General features: G+C 50.5%; 1 protein-coding gene across 1 annotated transcript; it reads right to left on the bottom strand.

Annotated features, from left to right (window-relative positions):
• Positions 1 to 524: 524 nt before the first annotated feature.
• supt6h (SPT6 homolog, histone chaperone and transcription elongation factor) lies at positions 525 to 19,467 on the bottom strand. Its single transcript, XM_060055664.1, has 38 exons — positions 19,317 to 19,467; positions 18,290 to 18,400; positions 18,048 to 18,206; positions 16,973 to 17,046; positions 16,694 to 16,871; positions 16,487 to 16,568; positions 15,429 to 15,663; positions 15,142 to 15,243; positions 14,919 to 15,032; positions 14,751 to 14,840; positions 14,504 to 14,646; positions 13,374 to 13,525; positions 12,746 to 12,856; positions 12,069 to 12,192; positions 11,601 to 11,757; positions 11,245 to 11,399; positions 10,891 to 11,086; positions 10,440 to 10,582; positions 9,755 to 9,872; positions 9,495 to 9,571; positions 9,263 to 9,398; positions 8,605 to 8,742; positions 8,275 to 8,442; positions 8,043 to 8,170; positions 7,647 to 7,854; positions 7,363 to 7,510; positions 6,800 to 6,942; positions 6,404 to 6,544; positions 5,944 to 6,139; positions 5,585 to 5,730; positions 4,393 to 4,485; positions 4,168 to 4,281; positions 3,600 to 3,724; positions 3,122 to 3,234; positions 2,950 to 3,027; positions 2,668 to 2,864; positions 2,284 to 2,525; positions 525 to 2,088 (listed from the first exon to the last, which is right to left on the bottom strand). The coding sequence occupies exons 2-38, from the start codon at positions 18,387 to 18,389 to the stop codon at positions 1,899 to 1,901; spliced, it is 5,214 nt and encodes a 1,737-aa protein (XP_059911647.1). The 5' UTR covers positions 18,390 to 18,400; positions 19,317 to 19,467; the 3' UTR covers positions 525 to 1,898.
• Between the last annotated feature and the right edge of the window lie 105 nt (positions 19,468 to 19,572).

The raw sequence follows: 19,572 nt of genomic DNA on the forward strand, positions 1-19,572 counted from the left end.
GTTGAGAATTGTATGAAATTGAAAAAGGACAGCAAGTTGACCTGCCACTGAGTCTCTCCCGGCATCGACTGTTAGCCTTCAGTCTGCGGGGCCAGATCCATGCCGTCACTGCTATAGCTGTGTATATACACAATGGTCCTAGCTGGACATCTCTCACCAAGGGCTTTCGAGGTTAGTCTATCAAACTTAAGATGTGTCACCTTAGAATAAGTCCAAGATTTTACATGTGCTGAAGAACCGTATAGCCCTTACGGTAATATACAAGGTCAATTTAGTGTCAAATAAATGTTTTGTTTGTATTGATTCATTTGGAAGTGCAATTAGTAGCACCAATCCTGTGTCTGCTACTCTGAGGCACCACTCATGGGTCTGCTATTCTGAGGTCCCAGGGTCCAGGTGGTCTGAGGACAGAGAGCAGCAGAGCCATCCAGAGCCGGTGTTGGTACTACCATGACCGTCGGTCTGCTGAGAATCAAGGTCAGAACCAAAGACTGAGAACAATAAGAGCAACGAGCCTCAGAGGGTTAGGTAGTAACACTTTTATTAAAGGGTTTGTGTAGAAAGGTCCTAAGCAGTGTTTCAGCCCCAGACATCATTCCTCCTTCACATTTCGTTTCTCTTCAAACCAGAACGGATCGGAGCCTTGGGAAGAAATGCGCAGGTCCTTTAGGTCAAAGTGGATTCAGCTTTTCTCAAAGCAATATTTAAAAATTAACAAGTCAACTAAACGTATAATAGAAGTATAATACGAGGATAATGTAGTAACCCTGATACTAAACCCACGGTCCAATAAAGCCCATCATGATACAACCACAACATTTAGTTTTCTTTGTCCATTGGGTTCCCATCCGGGTCAGAGCGTCGCCCTGGACCTTAACAACACTGGATTCATGACCCTCCCTCCCCCCCTCGCTCCCATTAAGACCCTGTACTCTACAATGGACAAAATAACATAATTACAACCGAGTAAGGTGTCTTTAGCATGACTGAGGACCAAAAATCGTTCATGTTTGTTTAAGAGGGTAAAACGCCTGCTATTTTATGGAGAGACCACAACTGAAAAGCAACATTCCATATTATGGGATGTCTCACAGGGATGAGGCTGAAAAGAAATGTAGATCCACATTCAGCATCTATAGCACACATTTCAAAAGGTTGTGTTGAGGGTCACACAGGGTGTGACAACACGTTCCCAGACGGAGGGCCAGAAGAACTTCTGGGTGGGCAGCATTTAGCATGGGCTACTGCTCTCATGAAATACTCTGCTAATCTGGCCTTGAAAGAGACCATCAGTTTTAATCAAACAGAAGGCTTTCAACTCGCCGCACTTGATCCTCTTTATTAACTTCAGAGGCAAGCCGTACAAAAACCGTCCTCCAAAAATAATCCACCAATCACAAAGGGTTTAGGATCTTTGAGGGATGTGGCCTGAGGGGTGTCGCCCGAGGGGCGTGGCCTGAGGGATGTGGCCTGAGGGGCGCGGCCTGGAACCGGACCGCCATTCAACAAAAGACAACAAGGCAACAGGGAAACCCTGCAGCTAAGAAAGGGAAGCGCCCCCGCTGCCGGGCGGCCTAGCAGCAGCCCGCCGTCACAGCCATCAGTCACTTCAGCCCGTCTCTCTGGGGCGAGGGATCGACGTTACGAGTAAAATACAGTCCTGACGAAATTAAACAGGCAGCCGGGAGACCGGATCAACAGTTTCAGTTTGAATACAGCCAGACACAACCCCCCGCACACAAACACACAGGAAGTCTGGCCGCTGGACGAACGAGGAGTGGGAGCATGAGGTCGACGAGGAGCAAGGGCCAGGGAGGAGTGTCCGTATGAGGGGAGAGGGTGGAGTTTAAAAAAAAAGAAATGAAGGGGGGGGGGTATGTGAGGCCCCCCTCCCTGCCCTATCGGTCCATCTCGTCCAGGAGGGGCGTGGCGTCGCCGGCGATGGACATGGGCGTGCTCTCGATCATGGGGCTGGGCGAGGGTCGGGGGGTCATGCGCGGCGTCTTCTTCCTCCCCTCCGCCTCCTTCTCCTTCAGCCACTGCTCGGCCATCTTGCCCCAGTCCACGGCCGAGCTGCTGCCCCCGGACCTGCAGGATCACATGGAGGAGGTTAGGCCTGCAGTCACACACACACAGACGGGGCCTGGAGGCATGGCGGTGGCGCCCCCTGCTGGCCATACTCTGAGGTTTACAGTCTAACCAGACCTCGACACGAGGAGCACTATCAGTACCCCCCCCCCCCCCCCAGAGCCAGTGAACCTTGAGGTTTCCGCGGCGACGTACTTAGGCTGCGGCTGCTGCTGCTGTGGCGTGCGGCCGCGGGACGAGCTGGAGGACGTGGGCGTGCCGGACGCGGGCCCCGGGGCCCCGCTGTGGTGGGCGTGGTGCGAGGAGTGGCCGTGGGACGACTGGGGCGTGGAGCCCGGGTACTGGGGCGTGCCCAGCGCCTGCTGGCTGGGCGTCGTGTACGAGTAACTGGGCGTCATCATGGGCGTCGCCATGGGCTGCTGGGGCGTGGCAAACACCTGGGGGGGGGGGGGGAGACAGAGAGGTAGAGATAATGGTCCATTTAGATATCATACAAAGCACCACGATGACGGCCTGAAGACTGATTGGGGGCCTCCAGTCTACACGCTTCCTACACGGTGGACCCAGGGCGGCACTCACGTGATAGGCCGAGGAGCTGCCCCCTCCCCCGCCGGTGCTGCCCCCGCCACCGCCGCCCCCGCTGTAGTTGTACTGGCTGGACCCCCACTGGGCCGGCGTGCTGTTGGCGTTCTGGCCCTGGCCCGTCACCGCGGAGATGGCGTTGAACATCTGGGAGGTCATGTTGCGGGGCAGGGAGTTGACTGCTCGCGCCAGGTCTGGACGAGGAGAGGGAGGGTGAGTCCAGACACTTGCGCACTCTGTGTGTGAAAGTGAAAGTGCGTGCGTGTGTGCCTTATCAACCTGCGATATTGATGTTTGCCGGCGTAGCATTGAGCGATACGGGCGTCCTGGTCCTGCTGCTGTTGCTAGGGGTGATGCCTTGAGGGACAGAGGAGAAGGACAAAGAGTCAAGACGGCGGAGACCCTGGGGGTCCGAGGAGGGGGGGAGGGGGGCGCAGCGGTGGAGACCTACCGGGGATGGGCTCCTGGTAGTGGTCCTTGAACCAGCGGAACAGGCCGTTGACCGAGGTGAACATCTGCGAGCGGTAGCGGAAGCCGTCCGGACTGAGGCTCACGTACTCCACCCTGTGGAACGGGAACATCAGCACCGTCAGGAAGGGCACCCACCTCAGGGCACCCACCTCCCCCCCACCTAAGGGCTCCCCCCCACTTAAGGGCTCCCCCTTAAGCGGGGGGGGGGAGCCCTCTCGGCTAACACATGAGGGACTTCTACAGATCATGTTATGAAACATGGTGCCCTGCTAGATCCACTCAAAGCCTAGCAAGGCTGCGCCGTTGACTGCATCGTTTCCATTTGGAGAACGCAGTCCCAGCCCCGCCCCGGTCAAAGGTCACCTTCTCTGGGGTGAGAGGCTGTGTGCACACAAAGTTCAACAGAAGGTGGGACCGGCCCCTGTGGGAGCCCAGAGCTGGTGTGTGAGGTCACCCACCGAGGCTTGCCTCTGGGCTGGTACCCCAGGATGAACTTCCCGGGCAGGTCCCTGCAGGCCGAGATGAAGTAGGGGATGAAGGTGGGCTTCTCCCTCTTGGTCTTCACCAGCATCTCCTCCATTTTCTGGGACGGCCCGGGACAGAGGAAGGAAAAGCACTAAAGTAAGACTGAAGCAGGGTGAAACAACTCTGAACTCGCTGGCCTCAGGACTCATTACAGCCTTCCTTTATGCGGCTGTGTCTCAACATGGCTTCATGTTTCACTTGGATCCTGATACTCCAATAACAGCAGAAAAGGAAAATTACAATTGGTAAAAATGACTTTGTTGTACGTTTAATTCGTGGTGAGAGCTCACTCCGGCTGAAGAATCCCGGGCAGAATCTTTACCACTAAATGTTATTTTGATTGATATTTAAGTGAAGCCAAGAGAGACACTTAGAGTGGTTTGGGCTCCTTTGGAGAGACCACCTTTAATCTCAAGAGACTTTCTGATTTCATTTCTTTATTCCTTTATTTAAGCAAGGCCTTTCCCTTGTGTTCCCTAGTCCATAGAAGAGCCAGCCTACCTTCCTGTCTCCGCCGTGGCACTCGTGGAAGTACTTGTGTCCCAGCAGGTCCCTGGCGAACGCCGCCATGGGCTGGATGAAGCGCGCCGTGATCTCATCCAGGTCCTCAAACTCCTGCGGGATCAACCAGAGCCTCAGTCAGGACAAGACAGTCACGAGGAAGGCTTTCAAAAACGCTATTTAAAAATGAAAAAGGAAGACAAGATGGGACTCAGCGACGCGGACCTCGGTGCCGATCCACAGGGTGTGTCCCAGACTGAACACGTTCTCCTTGCCCTCCTCCCGCACGTCAACGTGCTGGTAGATACCCTCCGCCACCTGCAGAACAAACCTGTGTTAAGAACACTGACAGACTGTGGGCTCTATCAGAACAGACTATGGGCTCTATCAGAACAGACTATGGGCTCTATCAGAACAGACTGTGGGCTCTATCAGAACAGACTGTGGGCTCTATCAGAACAGACCAATGGCTCTATTAGAACAGACTGTGGGCTCTATCAGAACAGACTATGAGCTCTATCAGAACAGACTGTGGGCTCTATCAGAACAGACGATGAGCTCTATCAGAACAGACTATGGGCTCTATCAGAACAGACTGTGGGCTCTATCAGAACAGACTGTGGGCTCTATCAGAACAGACCAATGGCTCTATCAGAACAGACTATTGGCTCTATCAGAACAGACTGTGGGCTCTATCAGAACAGACTATGAGCTCTATCAGAACAGACTATTGGCTCTATCAGAACAGACTATGGGCTCTATCAGAACAGACTATGGGCTCTATCAGAACTGACTATGGGCTCTATCAGAACAGACCAATGGCTCTATCAGAACAGACTGTGGGCTCTATCAGAACAGACTGTGGGCTCTATCAGAACAGACTGTGGGCTCTATCAGAACAGACTGTGGCCTCTATCAGAACAGACTGTGGCCTCTATCAGAACAGACTGTGGGCTCTATCAGAACAGACTGTGGGCTCTGTCAGAACAGACTGTGGGCTCTATCAGAACAGACTATGTGCTCTATCAGAACAGACCAATGGCTCTATCAGAACAGACTGTGGGCTCTATCAGAACAGACTGTGGGCTCTATCAGAACAGACTGTGGGCTCTATCAGAACAGACTGTGGGCTCTATCAGAACAGACTGTGGGCTCTATCAGAACAGACTGTGGGCTCCATCAGAACAGACTGTGGGCTCTATCAGAACAGACTATGGGCTCTATCAGAACAGACTGTGTGCTCTATCAGAACAAACGCACAGGCTGTAAAAATGGTACAACTGCCCCAACCTCTGAATGGAGGGATGGACATTTTAAGTTAAAAAAATGTCTTCAATAGACATATGTTGTAATATTTGTTCTTCATTCAGCTTGAGTAGCGTATGTGCAGTGTCTTCATCCAGGTGTGTTGGAGTACCTTCCAGGTGACCGTGAGGTGGTTCTCCCCCTTGCTGCTGGGCCGGATGACCAGGTCTCCCTGGTCCAGGGACTCCATCATCTTCTCCGCCTGCTTGAAGCTGATGTTGTGGAAGCTTGGGTGGGCGATCACACGCTTGATGTAGGCTGCAGAGAGAGAAATAGGCGTCTCTCTTCATGTCATCCTCCCCCCTCATCCTGTCTCCCGTCTTTCTCTCTCTCCATCCCTCACTCTCATTTCTGCCATTTTCTTTGTGCAATATTAATGAATATAGATATATGACTGTAGGTTTATGTGTGTTGGTAGGTATGTGTCTATGTCCTGGAGCCCAGTGTGTTTCTGTGCGTCTCGGTACTTACGCGTCCTCTGCTGCTTCTTCTTGAGGTCCTCTTCGTGTTTGTGGTCCTCCGTCTCCGTGTCGAAGTCGTAGTAGCTGTCCTTCGGGAGCTTCCACTCGTTGCCCTTGTCCGCAAGGTCGGAGGTGCGGCAGGTCAGGTCCACGCTGAACTTCTCGATGTCGATCTTCATGATGCGGACGTGTACCGTCATTCCCACCTGTGGCCATGAGGGGGGCAATGGTGGTTAAACTACAGAACGGCCGAAGGCTGAGCTGTTTGAGACAATGTTGTAAGAACATAGTCACCCAATATGCACTTAAGAGACACAAATCAACCAAGGTAACAAGGGGTATTATACGAGTGTGTCTATGAACACCTGTGTGTGTGTGTGTGTGTGTGTGTGTGTGTGTGTGTGTGTGTGTGTGTGTGTGTGTGTGTGTGTGTGTGTGTGTGTGTGTGTGTGTGTGTGTGTCTGTCTCACCGTGACTCTCTCCTCAGGGTGTTTGACCACCTTGTCACTGAGGAACTTTGTGGGGATGAAGCCCTGCACCCCGTTATCCAGACGGCTGCGCACCCCGATGGCCTGGCCCGGACACGAGCCGCTGTCAAAGTGGTTCCACACCTGCATTCAAACAAGCTTTATTAGCACCGTCATTCCGAACAAGCTTTATTAAAACCTTCATTCAGAACAAGCTTTATTTAACACCTGCATTCAAACAAGCTTTATTAACAGCTAAATTCAGAACAAGCTTTATTTAACACCTACAGTCAAAACAAGCTTTATTAACACCTACATTCCCAGAACCCCCATAACCTGACATAGCAAACAAACAGGGAAGAGGAAGCAGCATCAACTGATAGTGGTGGAATGGCTCACCTCACTGAGCTCCGGGAAGTTGTCCTGCTGGCAGAAGGGACACTGCCACAGGCCCGTGGCGTCGTTCCTGATGGCCTGGTCGTAACTCTCCCCCTGGGGGCGCCGGTGAGCAATGCCCGTCACACAACTGGTGATCAGTTTACCTGAAGGGAGCGAGAGGTTAACGCGCCCTGAATCAGGACTTTGGTGAAACACAATAGGTTGCGTAAGGTTGTTCGTAGTCTCACAAATGAGACGTCCTCAACTCTGTCAACTTTGCTTCATATTTGTTTGACCCATCATGTGGCTGGACCAGAGGATCTGTTATCCAATAATTTACCATTAAGAGCAACAAAGCAGAGCGCCCAAACCGCGAGAAAAGGCGAGAAAAGCTTCTGTAAAAGTTTCATATGAACACAGTGTTGACTGGCCATATTAGTAATACACTTGTGACAAAAGCCTCATCCTTAGGGAACTTTCTCTTCAGCTATCATATCCGTGTAAAGACAGCCCTGGGCTAACCGGGCCCCTCTGTGCCGTCTCCCCCGGAGGTTCCGACTGCACCCGGGGTAGAGCGGTCGTACCTATGTAGAAGGTCTCTGGCGTCTCCTTGGTGAGCAGGTTGAACACCTCCTCCGTGTTGGGCGCCCTGTATTGAACACGCAGGTCCTTGTAGCGACAGCTGAGCTCGGCGCGGATGTCGTACAGCGTGATGCCCTTGTTACCGTAGCCCTGCGGACACAATGAGAGAACGGTGTGCGGTCCATTAGCCACACAGGCTTTGGGAACGCTAAGCTGTGTGACTCCTCCTCAGGTCGGGGTTGAAGCGGCGGTGTCGACCTGAGGGGGGGGGGGGCGCCCCACCCACCTGTCTCTCCAGCTCCTCGGCGAAGGCGTCCAGGTCCAGGTCCTTGAGGCGCTCCGGGTTCTCCAGGATCTCCTCCAGGGCTCCGGCCGGGTTGGCGTCCTCCGCAGACTCGTCGTACTCCAGGGCGTCCACCGCCATCTTGCGCGCCCACTCGTACGTCTCGGGGTGGACCCGCGAGCCGTCCAGCACCTCGATGTACGAGTCGGTGCTGCGGGGGAGGGGGGAGGGTTAGCGGTAACCCGGGTTAACATTAACACACGGCTCCCAGGTGTCTGGCTAAACCAGCACTGTGCCTGTTCATTTGGGTAAGGAGTAAATAGCCGCAGTAGGAAGGTGACATGGTGCAGGTTTAAAGCAATAGGTTGTGAACGGTAGGGTTGCTCTAAAGCAGCACACCTGTCTCCCAGGGAGGCCGTGTCGATCTTGATGAAACCAGCGCAGTTGATGAACACCTTGGGCCCCATGTGACACATGGTCACCAGCTGGGTGCGGTTCTCCAGCCGCGTGTTGTTCTGCTTCAGGATCTGTGCACACACACGCACACACACACAAAAAACAAGGCATTTAGCGTCACCACCCAACACAAACCTCTCACACACGTGGATCAGCCCCCCTGGTGGCGGGGTACCTTGAGGAGTTGGGACCCCTTCCTGGGCCCCAGGCCGCAGACATACTGGACCAGGCTCTGGGTGTAAGGGTGGGAGATGCCCCGGTTCACGTCCACGCCCACCTCGTTCACCCGGTTGATGAACTCACAGTACAGGGCGGTCAGCAGCTCCTCCTTGACCACTTGCTCCTGAGAGAGAGACGGGAGAGACAGACAGAGACACAATGCCTGGTTTAAAACAAGAAGGGCATTGGCAATGAAACTTGGCTGTAGTCAACATCTTAGAATCATCCTCATCAGCACAGCATGACCCAAAACAAATATAATATGGTCACCAAAATGTCTGTTTACCTGCAGGGGGTGCAGTTTGAGGCAGAGGATGTCATCATCACTGCTGCACACCTGCGTGTACTCAACCAGGGGGTCTTGGATCTTGCGGGCAATGGACACGGCCTGTCGCAGTAGGGGGGGGTAGTCCCTGAACTCCGCCTGGGGAGGAGACGGAGATGGTTACAATGAGCCCCGACAGACAGGACCTAGGGCTGCCCAGTAACAGGGAGAGTTAATTGCGATTATTAACCGATTGCCCACCTGGCACCACGGCAGGCGGCTTCGTTAGTTAGCCCGAGTGATCCCTCAGACAGATGGACATGTAGCGCTCTGAACACAGCCGAGATCTGTAAGGGCACTTACTGCTGCTCTGTTACGCCTTTAACAGGCCTACTCAACCCCATCCAATGTACTTATTTACATTTTTGTAATGTGGTCATTCAGACCTTTCACGGTGAACTGATTGCCGAAGCCAAAAGCCTTGTTTTTGATTAATATGCAATTGAATGTGCAGCCCTAGCACGGAGCTAGACCCACTGCACCCAGTGAATGTGCAGCCCTAGCACGGACCTAGACCCACTGCACCCAGTGAATGTGCAGCCCTAGGAGGGAACACAGACCCACTGCACCCCGAGTGTGTCTGGTTGTTGAGTCCCACGGATATAAAGCAGGAGTGCACCTCTGACTTCTTGCTGTTCATGTACAGGGTGGCCAGCTCGTTGTCCACCAGCTCCACCCCCACCGGGGGGATAGACGACTCCTGCTCCAGCTCGCTGACCGCCTTCTTGATGTCCTCCATGATCATCTGGGCGTCCCTGGAGGGGGGGGGGGAACAAGAGCGCTCAGCACCTTGGACGAACACGGCCGCTTATAGGGAACCAACACACACACACAAGGGAATCCATATTCACCGGTTCTCCCCTCCCACCGCCACAACGTGAGGCTTCTTGGACTTCAGAAACTTCTTGAGGTTCTCGATGTCCTTCGCCTGAGGACCAATCACATACACGAGTTAGAAGCCAAAGAAAGCCAACCGAAGACTCTCGCCAGTTTGTTTATCTCAACTCAGACGGAAGTAGCTCCACAGATAAGATGCAGTTTCAGGTATCAACCAAGGGGAAACACCGTGACTAGGGTGAGTCAGGAAGTCTCAGCGCCAAGGGGCTTGTACCTTCTTCTCTCGTTCATCTTCCCGGAAAGCGTTCCTTCTGGTCATGAAGTAGGGCAGACGCAGGAAGTCCACCACCTCTCCTTCTCCGTTGATCAGCGCGCAGAAGACTGGCGTGTCTCTGAAATACACAATACCAAGGCGTCTTAGACACCATCACGCAGACAACCACTTCCGTTTTAAGCGGAACACAAAGATTGAAGGCGAGGCACTAGTACATGAAGTCAACGCAAAGACGCAAATTTTACACCGGAAAAACCGTTGGCGTGAATTGATGAACGGAGAGAACCGTTGGCGTTCACAAGCCCCTCCTCCTCCAACGATATTCATGCCTATAATGGCAACTTCCAAACACTTGTTTGAGTGTTTTGAAGTTGCATCATCAAACTTTTGCACATGGGTAGAACTTTCGTTTCGCTTTTGGTTTGAACGCACAGTAATACCATGTTATTAGAATAACCTTATGTTCCGGGTGCTCATTGGATTACCAAAATGATATCAGTGAAAATCATTCTAACAGATTTGTCACTGGTCAACGGAATGATAAGCAAACAAGATTAAAAATCTAACACTAATACACTTGACCTCAGACCTTGTTTCCTTGCTCGATTTGAACGGTGGACAACACTCTCATCATGAACTCTGAGCTTTAGGGTACGGCGGCAGCGGGCAGAGCAGCGGCACCTACCTGCTGGGAGCGTAGGCCACGCCCAGCACGCGGATGCCTTTCCCCTGGTTGTCGTCCATCAGGTCGTCGTCGTCCTCCTCCACCTGCTGGTCCGGCCGGTAGGGGGACACCTTCAGCCAGTTGTAGAGACGCCTGCAGCAAGACTGGGAGGACAGACGGACAGGTTGCACAGTGGGTATACTGCAGGGTGATGTGTTGATCAATAGTAAGTCAAAGTTAAGTTAGTAAGAGCAATAAACTAGTGGTATGTTCTGTGCTCCATAAGAAACTCTAACTAAAGAATTCAGCTGAACAATAAAGTTCAGTCCAGAGTGAAACGGCCCTTATTTAAGACATGTAATTTAAAATGTATATATATTTATATGTATGACAAATAAAACATGACTCAACAATTGCTGATGTTCTCTGGATTGCGGTCTCTGAGGTGGGTGATGACATCGCGTCCCATTACCCTGACGATGTTCTCCTTGGCTTCGGCGATCAGCTTGCTCTTCAGCTCCTTGGCCATCTGGGGGTACAGGAACTGGGTGAGGGACCTCTCGATGGCCAGCGTCCGCTGCTTGTTCCACTCCTGCACCTGGTGGCTGAACTCGTCCCTGTAGTAGAACTGCTTGATCTCCTCAAAGTAGGCCTGGTCCCCCGCAAACCTGGGGAGAAGGGAGCCAAAGGGAGAACCGGTCAGGGCTCGGAGATCATCGCCTCAATGATAAAGACAAAGATGAGAGAGTCCTACGTCAATAAACAGGCCGAGGTTCTGGCCTACTGGGACCCTGAGGTCTGCAGGGCGCTCCTCACGTGACCGTACCCCTTGATGCCCATCAGGTCGATACAGATCTCTATGGTGAGCAGCCCCTCCTCCTCCGCCAGACACATCTTGAGGAACTGTTCCCCGTTGAGCTCCTTCACCGGCTTGTTCTTCAGGTACTTGAAGGAGTAGCCGAAGTGGGCCTCGTCCACTTCCTGTTCCCGAGGCAGGGGAGGGATGTGAGTGGGGAGGTGGGCATGGCATCATATCCAAACACGTGCATACATATGCATATCGGAATGCTTAACTTAAGGATGATACAAGTAAAACTACTTCATTATAAAAGTAATGAAGAAATGTGAAAGACCACAGCTTTAGGTAGCATCCCGTAGGAATGTGTCCTCGTGCTAGCGTACCTTTTTGCCCTTCTTGGTGGGTTTGATGTTGACCTTGGCCCGCTCCTGGAAGGTCTGCCTGAGCACGTGTCTCACCAGGGGTTCCCGGGCCAGCTGCATGGCCACCATGTAGCGGGTCCCCTCCAGGACTGCCTCCGGGGTGCTGAACTGGCTGGAGGTGGAGAGGGCCTTCCTTTAGACTGGGGGCCGCGTTGACCAAAGGCAGGATGTGTACGTGTGGTGGTGTTGTTGTGGGTCTTGAGCGGCTGATTACACAGCTCATTAAGCTTTAATTAAGTTTAAAATGTGCAGCACGTTAAGATACTCCTCAAAATACGATATACTTCATAATAGTGTTGGCTTGATTTCCCCTCGTTTGATACATTTCTGTTTTCATCGATAATTGGTCATGGGTGATTGATAATGAAGAGAAAGGAATGTATGGATGGTGATTCCTCTGGACGAGGTCTTTGAGGGTCTTGCCTGCAGACGTAGTCCTTGGCCAACTCCATGGGCTCTGCAGGGAACTGCTCAGTCTCGTGCCGCTGGTAGCTGTCCCTCAGATTCTCCCCAAACTGCTCTGGAGTCAGTCCAAACTTTTTGGCCAACCCGTCTGCAGAAAAGAGGAAAGTGAAGTGTTAGTAACCACGGTAGTCTTGGAGAGTCTAGGCGACCACCATGTCACGCCACAGGATAGTAGTAGTCTACCGTGTAGTAATTATGGCTATAGGTATAATGGGGTAAATGCTTTCCTCACCCAGCCATGTACCTGTCAAACTAACTGCTTATGTACATGGCCCTGTTTGTTGACACACGACCATAATGGTCAGTAGGTTTAACTGGAGATCTTGTGAGAACCGGCACATTGAAGCAGGGAATTGAATATCTGCCTCACAGGAGCGTCTGGCCGCATTCACACTTAATCCTTAACTGAAAGAGAACAAACAGGACCTTCGGAAATACTTGAAATTAGGCCGAACTAGCCACCAAGATCATGAAGGGGGTCAAATGTAGTTGCTTTGTATTTCGAGAATATAATGACATTTTCATGTCCATTTCCAACAGTTCATAGCTGCTGCTTGGTTGATTAGGGCGTCCAAACAGTAGACTTCAAGGCCTGGGTTGGATCTGTCTTCTAGTGGACCTTGATTCCAGAGAAGACTCACCGAGGCCCACGCCCTGACATATGGTGTACATGTCTCTACGGGACGCCAGCTTCAGATCCGGTCCTTTCTGGGTCTCGTCGTCTTCCTCCACCTCCACCTCCTCTTCCTCGCCTGGGGAAATAGGAGGCAGAACAGTTAGTAACAGTCACTTCCAGAAACATGGCTCTCATTTCTTCATACATGCACGTGTCATCTTGTACAAGGAGGCCTGCTGACCAGAGAATCATTTAACTAAACATGCAATCGCCACCAGCTCCTGGTCCTCAGGTTAGAGGCCTGCGCATACTTGTCTAATATATACAACATCAGACGCTGGGAGAAGACGAAACAAAACGTCCTCCGATGAGACAATGAGAAGCTCAAGTGATAACATTCAGATATTAAACCAATGGTGAGAGGCAGAGCGTGTGTCATGTTGATCTTTACTGTTCTCTATAATTCAGCCCTGCTTCAAAAGCGCTCTGAGCGGAACACTCTTTAAGGGACTGTTCCGGTGTGATCCGTTTCCTGCCATGCGTAGCGCTAGGACTGCCTCAGTGTAAGCTACACTGTGTTGGCATGCCGACACTCCTGTTGCCATGGCGGCGATAGCAGTGGTGTGGGATTGGCGCGCGGCCCAGCGCCTCACCGTCCTCGTTCACTTCAATGATCTTCTTCATCTTCTTCTTCCTCTTGCTCACTTTGGCGGCGTTCTGCATCTTGGGGACGTCTCGGCCGTAATAGAGCAGGAAGTGGTTGTACACGTCGTTCAGCTCGTCCAGCGACTGGACATCTTTCAGCCTGCAGACAGGGGGGGGGGGGAATGTTAAAACCTGACCCTCACCCTAACCCTCCACAGCAGCAACATGGAAGACACAGCTGAACTCAACCACTGGGGCCGAAAATAGAGGATTGAAAGGGATGCACCGATTCCACTATTTACATTTAGGTTAAGTACAGACACGTGGTGTTACACAATAAGTGTCCGAGAGGCTAAACGTTCTCTCGGACGCCGCAGTAAACCGCTGCCCAGACAGGGCTCCATACGAGAGATTTTAAGAGTACATGAGCACGGTAGCTGCCCCGAGTCTAAACAATTGTTTAGAATAATAATAAGCATTTCCCCATGTCATTGTGAATTAAAAATGTAAATTGACACCAACCAACCCAGATGAGGGATGGCAGGACGCTCACTCTCTATACCTGACGGCAGGACGCTCACTCTCTATACCTGATGGCAGGACGCTCACTCTCTATACCTGATGGCAGGATGCTCACTCTCTATACCTGATGGCAGGACGCTCACTCTCTATACCTGACGGCAGGACGCTCACTCTCTATACCTGACGGCAGGACGCTCACTCTCTATACCTGACGGCAGGACGCTCACTCTCTATACCTGATGGCAGGACGCTCACTCTCTATACCTGACGGCAGGACGCTCACTCTCTATACCCGACGGCAGGACGCTCACTCTCTATACCCGACGGCAGGATGCTCACTCTCTATACCTGACGGCAGGACGCTCACTCTATACCTGATGGCAGGATGCTCACTCTATACCTGATGGCAGGATGCCTACCTCTCTATACCTGACGGCAGGACGCTCACTCTCTATAACTGACGGCAGGATGCCTACCTCTCTATACCTGACGGCAGGACGCTCACTCTCTATAACGGATGGCAGGATGCCTACCTCTCTATACCTAATGGCAGGACGCCTACCTCTCTATACTGGATGACAGGATGCCTACCTCTCGATAACGGATGGACTCCTACCTCTCTATATCTGCCGTGTCCAGGGGGCGGATGCCATCAGCCAGGGGTTTGTCCGGGTCGGCGGAGATCTGCTCGTACTGGTACGACTGCATCCTCCGGAACAGGCGGGTCAGGTTCTGCTTCCGCATCTTCAGCTGTGTCCACTAGGGGTCAAAGGGCACGTCATTGAACAGCCAGGTTCAATCGGTGGCAAACAAACACATTGCTGGTCGTATGATTGGTATCTGGTCATGTTGGGATCACGTACCTTCTCGTCCCACTGCCACACCTTCCACAAGTCGTTGATGTTCAGCTCCGGCTCCACATACTCCTTCCTGTAGAACGCGATGAAGGGAACCTAGAAGCAGAGAATCAGTCTCATGACGCGTCCGGATAAGACATCTGGCACACAGGCCTGCGGGGCGAGAGTCTGTACCTCAAAGTGCTGGTTCCTCATGAAGTTCAGGGCCTCCTTGATCTTGGCGATGGTGCTGGGACCTTTCCTGCTGAAGTTTGTGGTTGTCCCCCTGTCGAGGTAGTCTGTGCTCTCCTACATCAACAGAGCATTGAGACATATTATAGACTTTTAGTTGGGAAGCCAGTAGGGGGCATTGAGGGGGAGACAGTTGGGGGATGGTCAGGCAGTGAGGAGTTCCTACCTGCATGGAGATGGTCAGGGTGGAGAATCCGTGTCTGAAGATCCACTCGGCTTCCTCTTCTAGCTCCTCGTCCTCGGCTGGTTTGATGGGGATGGATCTCAGCTGAGAGCAGAGGATAAGAGGTCAAAAGGAGGGCAAACCTTCAGCCCCAGTATGGCTGTGACTCTAGAATAAAGCTGATGTTCCAAGGCTCCTCCTATACTTCTACATGCAAGCTATCCAATACGTTCTGACAACATAGAAGTATCTAATGTCTGAACTCCCCCCCCCCCCCCCCCCCCACACACCTGGAACCTCTCGGGCATGTCGGTGGAGCGGATCTCGTTGTCCTGGTCCGTCATGTGGCTGCTCTCCAGCTCACTAGGCTCGTACAGTTCGAAGATGCTCTTCCTCCCGTGCATCCGCTTGGGCTGCCTCTTGTCCGTGTCCTCCTCTTCCTCGTCGCCCTGCTCGTACGCGTCCGCATCGAAGTCGGCAAAGTCAAAGTCGCCACCGAAGATCTCCTGGGCTTCCTGGAGGGCGCTGTGGGGTCACAGGAAAGATGCTCAATCAAGTGCTTTGATGTGTTCACAATGTGGCTGTAGTTTTGACATTAACTCGCAGTATTTCAGTGACAAGCACTCGATAATTTGCACTTAAGGAGAATGGAGGAACTATCATTAGCAGAGTTTGAACGAGGCTGCCCGACGCTCATCGTTACATGCAGCTGAAGGGCCTAATGTACAGATCCTTACTGTGCTCAAATTTAGTGCAGAGCTTGAATTATCCTTTTCTACCAGAATGTTAATTCTACTCCACTATTAAATAAATGAAACACATACTTTGGTACACAGAATAGTGTTTTTGCGTCACATGCTCACGTCAGTAGCCTATACAATTGTGATACAATTTCAATTAAACTCAAAGGGGTGTGACTTAAGTGGAACCTCGCTGAGTAGTGTTTTGAGACATCTTTATCTTAAGCTATATCTATCTATCTATCTAAATCTCGACTTACTGACTGGGTCAGTGCTCATCAATACTACGGTGGGTAATTATCCAGCCCCGGGCACGTTTAATACCGGTACCCATCCCTACTATCAAAGATTCAAAGCTTGAAATGATGTATCGGTGCCACGGCTACTTGCGTTACTGTAATGCTAACCTGTAGGCTATATCATGGCGTCATATTGGATATGGATATTAATACGGCGATAGGTTGTCCAGGCCCAGACTGGAATACTTTAAACTGATCAGATTTAATTAACGCTTCTGATGAAGAGGTTTAAGTAGGCTGTATTTTACTTGCATTGGCAGCTTCAAAGCACACGAACACCAGTAACGTACTAATAACTGCAGTACTTACGCATCCGTGAAGCCAGAATATTTTTTGCCCCTCTTAGAAGTGATGGGCTGGCCGTCGTCGTCCACAATGAAATCGTCAATGTCTGTGGCATGGGACGGTGAAAGAGGGTTTAGTGCATTAGGATCAACACATGAAATCATTCTCTAGCGCGCTTGTTCTCGTTAAGGACACTCTACTAAACCATCTCTAGAGAGCCTGTGTCTTCACCTGACTCCTCATCCTCTCCCTCTTCGTCCTCATGACGCTGAATAGGTACGTCCACCGTCTCTCCTTCCTCGAGGTCGCCGTCGGCGTCCCCCGTGAAGATCTCGTCGGCGATGAGGTCCTTCCCGTCGTCGTCCTCATCGTCGTCCTCCATCGTCTTGACGCGCTCATACTTCTTTTTCTGTGGAGAACGGTGTCTGGTGAGACACTGGACGCCGGGCCGCCAGGGAAGACAGCGATAGAGATGTAACGCAGCAAGACCAAAGCAATCCAGCTCCTTACCCTTCTTTTCACTTTGACTCCTAAATTCTCCTCAATGAGGTCAAGGTCGTCGTCATCCAGATAGTCATCAAAGCCTGTGTGGAGAAAGATGAGCAATTCGATCCAAAATCCATCAGTATTACAGTCCGAGATGAGACTCTGACTAGTAGGCATGTCCTCATAATTAAGTCTATATGCTGTTCAGTAGATGTATGAAAAGGGTGCGCCACATGGCTATCTGCAGTGATGGCGTTTGTTTGCTATAAAACACCAATGGAACCATAAAGCTATGCAACTGTTATTTCTTGCAAACAAATGAGCATCAACTGCAAAATGTAAGCTGGGATCACTTCGATTCAGCAGCATGGCAGAAATGGGTTGGAGAGAAGTGCTTCACAGTTCTAGCATGAATCAGCAATGGATGAACAGATGGCCAGTTGCTGCTATTCTAGGACCTTATTTTAACCTGATGACAGTGTCTTTCAAAACCTCTTATATTTAGCATATTATGGCTTTTTAACTGTTTTATTGAAACAGGTTAACAGCTACCGATGACTTTGTAGATCCCACAGAATTGTTTTGCTTTCAGCTGCTCAGCTTAAACGAGAAACATCAACGTTCAAAGAATAGCATAAACTTAACTAGCAATTATAAATAAATTATGCCAATTATTTAACCAACAGCAGAATTTTGTCAGTAAGTGATTAGGTATATTGCAGACATATAAACACGCCATATTGATATGATGAATCTTAGATAAATAGTGAAATGGCTGAGATAAAAGGGATAAAAGTCTAATTGCCAGTACAGAGTTCAGATTGATTCACTCGCTTCCAATGGTATTCTTAACAACAAGGTTATCATTCCATTTCTTGCAAAAAATCTTTCCTTATTTTAGACAGCTAAGAAATTTACAAAAACTGTTGAGGGATGAGTTAAAGAAGGTCAGATTTGATTTGTCCCAGCATTTAGATAGATAACACGTCTTGCACAGAGAACGATCAAACCCAGAAGGGCACCAGCGCACTTTTTCCTGGGTCAGTTCCTGACCCATAGAGCCTGCCATGACCCTTTGCCCCACAAAGATCAGACTTACTGCGCTTCTTGCGTCGATGTTTGACTTCCTCGTCCGAATCACTGCCTGCTCCACTCTTGCTCCCGGCTTCCTCCTCCTCCTCATCGTCTCCATCGTCGATGAGTCCTCTTAAATTCCCCCTTTCATCCTGATCTTCAGTGTTCTCCTCTTCCTCCTCATCTGGTGGGTAAAAGGCATGAATTAGATCACTCTCCATCAGACACTTACACTTGTGCCCACTAAGTAATATCAGAAGACCTTACCATCATCTTCCAGAAACCTCTGGGTCTTTTTGGGTTTGAGATCTTTTTCTTCCAACTCCTCCTCTGACTCTTCAGCTTCACTCTCAATGAAGTCTGACATACTTCAGAGCCCTGTGGATGGAATAAATAAAACGTCCTCTGTCAGTGTCATTTATCAAGAGCACTACAATAGTGCAATGGAAAGCTTGCTCTTTGGACTCCGCAGACCTTGTGGAGGCCAGCAGGCAAAAGGTGGAAATACATGCTCCATTACTTCACTTCCAGTGTACAGAGAATATCAAAGACATAGAATAGCATACATTTTACGATAGTAAAGAACAAGGAGTACATTCCATACAAAAACAGAGTGGGACTAAAACTAAATATTGTGTCAAGTTGAACCAAGAGACACCGAAGCATCGTAAACCTGATGTTGAGGCATGAAATCACCTGCATGCATATATCCCAGAAAGACGGCGTGATAATAATTAGCAGAATTACCAACCAAATGGCATAAACAACACATTAGTGTTATGATACATCGAGTTACAAAACTACCATTAGCTTAGCTTATTAGCAATAGCGTGTCAACAGTTTGCCTGCCTTGTAAGCCATACAACACTTTCCTTGCTAGGTCACTAGATTAGAGCCACGGTGTATATAACTAGTATACAGTCACAATCCTATTCAGTCAAATCAACTAATCGACTAAAACCCGACATATTAGTGAACTATATATTGGATCAAAAGTCAACAAGGCCTTGAAACGAGCTTGAGACCACAGCAGCGCGGTTGTTAGCATTTTAGCCTAGCCTGGAGGCACAACATGTTAGCCTAACCTGGAGGAACAACATGTTAGCCTAGCCTGGAAGAACAATATGCAAGCCTAGCCTGGAGGAACAACATGTTAGCCTAGCCTGGAGGAAGAACACGTTAGCCTAGCTTGGAAGAACATGATAGCCTAGCCTGGAAGAACAACATGTTAGCCTAGCATAACATCGATCGGCTGCTAGTCTCCAACGCAGTGTGGGGCCTGAAATTAACTTACTTTTCGTTTTGTTAGTATATTCCGACAATTTTTATGGAGCTTTCGCTTAATGCTTTAACTTTAAAATGGCGTGAAGACAACCGGGATGCAGGTGAAGACATTCAGCTCTCTGAGGACAACAAAGCCCCCCTGCTGGACGGCCGGGGCGGTGACACCTTCTAGTCCAATATTAAATTACTTAAATTCCGAAATGTAATGTATATATTAATTATGTAAATATTTTGTCACATGAGCGCTATTACAAAGATATTAATTG

The sequence above is a fragment of the Gadus macrocephalus genome, chromosome 7, assembly GCF_031168955.1.
Source record: "Gadus macrocephalus chromosome 7, ASM3116895v1".
NCBI classification, from domain to species: domain Eukaryota; kingdom Metazoa; phylum Chordata; class Actinopteri; order Gadiformes; family Gadidae; genus Gadus; species Gadus macrocephalus.

Excerpts from the sequence above, each read along its gene's own strand:
- supt6h (XM_060055664.1), bottom strand. The coding sequence starts at position 18,389 with ATGTCAGACTTCATTGAGAGTGAAGCTGAAGAGTCAGAGGAGGAGTTG. Across the intron at positions 14,841-14,918 it reads TGAGGAACCAGCACTTTGAG|GTTCCCTTCATCGCGTTCTA; the intron begins GTACAGACTCTC and ends CTCTGCTTCTAG. Across the intron at positions 3,028-3,121 it reads CTACCAGGAGCCCATCCCCG|GCATCACCCCTAGCAACAGC; the intron begins GTAGGTCTCCAC and ends CTGTCCCTCAAG.